Source organism: Tupaia chinensis, unplaced genomic scaffold (genome assembly GCF_000334495.1).
Source record: "Tupaia chinensis unplaced genomic scaffold, TupChi_1.0 Scaffold140086_1, whole genome shotgun sequence".
Lineage (NCBI taxonomy): Eukaryota > Metazoa > Chordata > Mammalia > Scandentia > Tupaiidae > Tupaia > Tupaia belangeri.
Genome location: NW_006199965.1, coordinates 503,746 through 509,411, shown reverse-complemented (window position 1 = coordinate 509,411; position 5,666 = coordinate 503,746). Strand labels below are relative to the sequence as shown.

The 5,666-nt window shown below is 41.2% G+C and overlaps 1 protein-coding gene across 3 annotated transcripts in view; it reads right to left on the bottom strand.

Moving 5' to 3' along the window:
- The window catches only part of PSMF1 (proteasome inhibitor subunit 1), a 48,751-nt gene that overhangs the window by 22,543 nt on the left and 20,542 nt on the right, over positions 1-5,666 (bottom strand). For all 3 annotated transcript variants that reach the window (XM_006162487.2, XM_006162488.2, XM_027765982.1), the window contains one exon: positions 2,158-2,340. In XM_006162487.2, coding sequence (XP_006162549.1) covers positions 2,158-2,340 — 183 coding nt within the window. The remainder of the gene's footprint in view (positions 1-2,157; positions 2,341-5,666) is intronic.

Sequence of the window (5,666 nt, the reverse complement as noted above, 5' to 3'; positions counted from 1 at the left end):
ATGATATAAATTGTATAAATATAATAACACAACAATAATATCAATAAATATTTAAGTAAATATGTAAATATTTTATACTTTATATATGAACAAAAAGTATTATTTCTGCTATCTTAATACATACACATTTTTTAAACAACATAATTGTGTGTAACTGAAGAAAAACCATCCGACCATTATTCTGTTCACAATTCTTCTAAGAGTTGTTGCCCATTTCAGAAAAGTCATGTTAGGAAAGCAACACAGTTTTGTGGTATTTGAGTTGCTGATACATGATCATGTTAGGAAAGCAACACAGTTTTGTGGTATTTGAGTTGCTGATACATGTATAAGCCAGCTTTTGTCACTGTCTGATTCAAGATATTACACATTCAGCTGTGAATATCAGTGTTTCCCAGTATAAACGTGCTCCGACACCTCAAGATCAAAAGACATATTATCAGTACCAGCAGATGGTGTAATGGTTACGTTGTGGGACTCCCACATAGTCGACCATGGTTTGAGTCCTGGACCTGAAGACTTGAAACTCATGCTGGGTGTGTGTGTGTGTGCATGCCCAAAATCTCAAGAGGAAAATGGAGGAGAAGGGATTGCAGCGTGGCTATCCCCCTGGAGGGTGATTTCTCGCTTTTTGTCTCTCTGTTCCTCTCTGTCTTTCTGGCAAGCACACGCACCCTATAAGATAAAACCTCTACAAAAAAAAAAGATTTAGATGCTGAGGGGCCACTTAGGTTCTTTTTTTTTTTTTTTAAGAACTTTTTATTTTATTTATTATTATTATTTTTTAATCTGACCAGAGAGAGAGAGAGAGAGAGAGAGAAAAGGAAATTGAGAAAACAAGCCATTAGGTCCGGGACTCAAACTGTGATCAGCTATGTGGGAGTCCAGCGACGTAACCATTTTGCCATCTGCTGGTCCCATATTTTTGCTTCATTTTTAAATTTAAATTGTAATTACAATTTTATACTGATTTCTTTTGATGTAAGCATTAGGTAGGTAAGGTTATCTATGAATACCATTTCATTATAGTAAAGGATATTTCACAAAATATGTTTTGAAATGGGCAGTGGCTCTAAGAGAGCTGACAATTACTATTTACTTCAGGTCTAAAAGTCTTCCCCAACTTAACTGCTGCCTAAGACTTACTCTTCAATATTGCCACCACATTCTGCCTAGCTCATAGCCAGGGCACTGGGTAGGGAGCGGGAAGACCTGGAAGCACACCCTGGCTCTGTCTCTTTTTTAGTGGCTGGTGACCTTTAGGTAGGGAACCTTTCCTCTGATCCCTTCTGTCAAATAAAGAAGTTAGATCAGATCTAACCAGTCTTTCCAGCCACTTTCTATTTTGCTCCACTGTTTCCACAGGACCCAATATTTTTAAAGATTTTTGCCTCACAGACTTGTCAATTTTTACTTTTAATAATTAGATTTCCCACTTTAATTAACCCAGGGTACATAATGCAAGCCAGAACAAAATAACAATGGTGGTTAACATTTATGGAGTGTGTATTATGTGTTCCATGGTGAACCCTTCCTCCTAACCCCACCAACCCCACCGTTACCACCACATTGTGGATTCCAAGGTAGGAAGTGCTGTCCCAGCTAGAGACAAAGGTTGGTCCTTGTCTCTTCTCTCAGGGCAGTAGCCTCTAGTCCCAAAGCTACCAACTTAATCTGCAAAGACCCTGGATGTGACTTGCTCATACCCCACACAGTTTTGGAATGATTCTGAAATTGTTAGGTCAGGGGATTACAATGAAATGAAAAGAAATGGGCAAGACGTTGGGACTTCATCCTCTCTGTGAAAGTACTTCTGTGTCTTTGCATTTTCCCAAAAAGCCTTGCCCAGGGCCCTGCACAGATTAAGAGCGCTGGAAAAATAACTGTGAATCATCTGGGCAGCATCCTTTGGACAGACTCAGAGGTGATGTGGCCTCTAGAAAGGAGGCAGGCAGCCTTAAGATGCTGGGTAGCTGGGGCAACTAACAGCTTTGCAAGAACGCTCTACTCCACCTGTGTCTCCATTTTTCTCCCTCCATATAACAAGTCTCTGACAGTTTTGTCAAAGTCATGAGACCAGGGAGGGGTCAAGTGGCAAGATGGATAGCTGAATCCCTCTGAGAAGTGTGGGCTGCCCTCGTGGGGCTTTGTACTCACCAGGGAGGCTGCCGGATGGTATGTGGGTGGTGTGGTGGAATCTGGAGTGGGTCCACTCTGGCAGTGGCAGGGGGGACCTCCCGGTGGGGACTGCTCACACTAGCCTTGTCCCACTGCTCATGGATAGGCGTGATGATTCCAGATAAAATACGAGACCGGAGCTCCTCACTGTTCTTGTAGGTCCTGTAGGAAGTAGATGAGGGGTCAACTGCTTGCGGTTGGCTGGCAACCTTGTGTACAATATTTCTTCGGCGGCGGCGGCGGCCCTGATAGCTCTTGGCGATGCGCTTGGCCTGTTTGCAAGAGTGGGAACAGGCCGTCCGGCGGACCTGGGTGAGGGGGGCAACAGCCTGGTGCTGTCTCCGAGATTTGGGCCTAAGTTTCCTAGGCATCTGAGTTGCCCCTCCTCATTTACCACCCCATTAGAAAGAGGTGAAAGTGTAGGGACACAGGGCCTGCACTGCCTACTCCTTTGTTACCACCCAGTCTGCCCCTCCCTCAGCTTCATTGTGTGTTCATCACATGTCACAGCAAGGGTCATGGAAGGCAAAGGACCCATAGGGAGGATGAACTAGGGTTTTGGCATGGGTAGGTTGGCTCAGGGGCACTCAAGGTCCAGTTCTGTCACCAACAAAGGGACCCTTGGAAGGCAACCTCTAGCATCTGCTCACCCTGCCTAGGTCTCTTTTCTCTGGCTGTGGAAGACAAGCAATGTGAGCTATAGCTGAGGCGTTAAGGGAAGCTGAGGCAACAGGAATTGGGCAGGGCTCTAAGGTGCCTAAAACACTGGTGTTTGGGGGACCAGCAGGTGCATAGTGGTTAAGTGGTTAAGCTGCTGGACTCCCACATGGCCAACTGCATTCAAGTCCCAGCCCTAGTGGCTTGAAAATCACACCAGGTTGAGACCAGCAGATGATGTAATGATTATGTCACTGAACTTCCACATGGCTGTCCACAGTTTGAGTCCCGGTCCTAGTAGCTTGAAACTCATGTCAGGCATGTGTGTATTTGTGCCCCAAATCTTAAGAAAATGAAGGAGAAGGGATTGTGGCATTGCCATCCCTCCTGAGGGTGATTTCTCACTTTCTGTCTTTCTGTCACTCTGTCTCTCCAGTGTGTGCACACACCCTACAGCAAAAATCTCTTTCTAGGGACCAGTAGTTAGCATAATGGCTATGTCGCTGGACTCCCATGTAGTAGATCGCAGTTTGAGTCCCAGACCCAGTGGCTTAAACTCATGCTGAGCACATGTGCGTGTGTGCCCAAGAGCCCGAGAGGAGAATGGAGGAGAAGGGATTGTGGCATGGCCATCCTCCCTGGGGGGTGATTTCTCGCTTTCTGTCTCTATATCTCTCTCTGTCTTTCTAGTGAGCGCACGCGCCCTACAGCAGAAAAACAAAACAAAACAAAACAAAAAAACTCTCCAAAAAAAGAAAAAAAAAATCTCTCTCTAAAAAAAAATTCTAAATAAAAAAGACACTATGTCACCTGCACACCCCAAAATGTAGTGTTTTCAAAATGTGCCTATGCCTAAAAACAATCTTTACAAATGAAATAATAGAGTATGTTCTCTGATCCTACAGAATCACACTAGAAATCAAACAGAAAAAAAGTCTCCAAATACATCAAAATTAAGCAAAACAGTCTTAAAAAAAAGTACATAGCACTGAATTAAAATGAAAATACAACATGTTAAAGCATGTGGGATAGGGCCCAGCAGGTGGCACAGTGGCTGGGGCACTATACTCCCATGTGGTTGACCATGGTTTGAGTTCTGAACCTGGCAGCTTGAAACTCATGACAGGTGCATATGCATGTGTGCATGCCCAGAATCCCAAGAGGAGACTGGAGGAGAAGGGACTGCCACATGGCCATGGCCCCTGGGGGGTGATTTCTCGCTTTCTGTCTTTCTGTCTGTCTCTCCAGCAAGAGCACGTACCCTATAGCAAAAATCTCTCAAAAAAAAGTGGATATAGCTAAAGCATTATTAAGAGAGAATACTACAGCATTACATTAGAAAAAAGAAAAGAACTCAAATCAGTAACTAAAATTCTGACCTCAGGAACCTACAAAAAGAAGAGCAAATTAAACCCAAAGCAAGGAGACATAAAGAAATAATAAATGGCAGAAATCAATAAAATAGAAAACAGAAAACAATGGAGAAAGTTAATAAAAAAAAAAAGCTTGTTCTTCAAAAAAAGTGAACAGAATTGACAAGCTTCTAGCAAGACTGCCAAACATAAAAAGAGAGAAGATACGAAGCACAGATATCAAGAATAAAACAGGAGACATTACAACAAATCCACAACCACAGAAAGGACAGTAAGAAAATACTGAGAACAGGGGCTAGCAGGTGGCATGGTAGTTAAGACACTGAACTTCCACGCGGCCAAGTGCAGTTTGGAGTCCTGGACCTGGCAGGACTTGCTTTCACTTCCTCTCACCGTTCCTTTCTGGTCAAATTTTAAAATAATAATAATAGCAAAAGGAATTAAACTAATAATTCTAAAAAAAAAAAAAAGATACCGAGAACAACTTAATCCAACAATTTCAATTAGACTAATTCTTCAAATATCATAAACTATAATACAATAATTAAGCTAGAATGAAATAGAATCTGAATAGTACTGTTAAAACTAACTGAATTCATACATAACAACTTCCAAAAGAAATCTTTATGCCCAGGTGATTTCAGTGGAAAAGTTTAGCAAAGAAAAATCAACACCAATTTACAGTCATTTCCAGAAGACTTCCCAATTCATTTGAAGAAGCCAGTGTTACTGATTTATCAAAACTAAACAAACATAGTACAAAACAAACAAAAACTACAGACTATTTCCTATGAATTTGAAAGCAAAAACCTTCAGCAAAATATCAGCAAAACAAATCCAAAAGTGTATAACATACTTCTGTAACATGACCAAGTAGAATTTACTCTCAGTATGCAAGGCTGGTGAAATATTCACAAGTCAACGTAATCTCCCGGGTTGCCGGAAAAGTCATGACACATTTTTACACAGAAAAAAATATCACATGACTTTTCTGACAACCCAATACTATAGCAACGAGCTAAAGGAAAAAATAATATGATCATATTAATCAATGCAGAAAAAGCATCTGACAAAATCCAACATGATAAATCCATTCATGATTAAAAATTCTTAGCAAGCTGAGAATAGAGGGAAACTAAGAATAGAGGAGAATTTACTAAACTTAATAAAGAATATCTAAAAAAAACCTAATGTACTTAATGGTGAAAGACTGAATACCTAACCCCTAGATTGCAAACAAAACAAGGATATTCTCTCTCATCACTTATTTAATGCAATACTGAAAGTTCAAAGCCACACATTAAGGCAAGGAAAATAAAAAGCATACAGTTTGGAAAGTAAAAAAAATAAGACCCTCCCTATTTGCAGATGACATGATAGTCTACTCTGAAATTCTCCAAGAATCTATTGGGTTGTCAGGAAAGTCATGATGCACTTTTGCATAGATATATAAAGAAA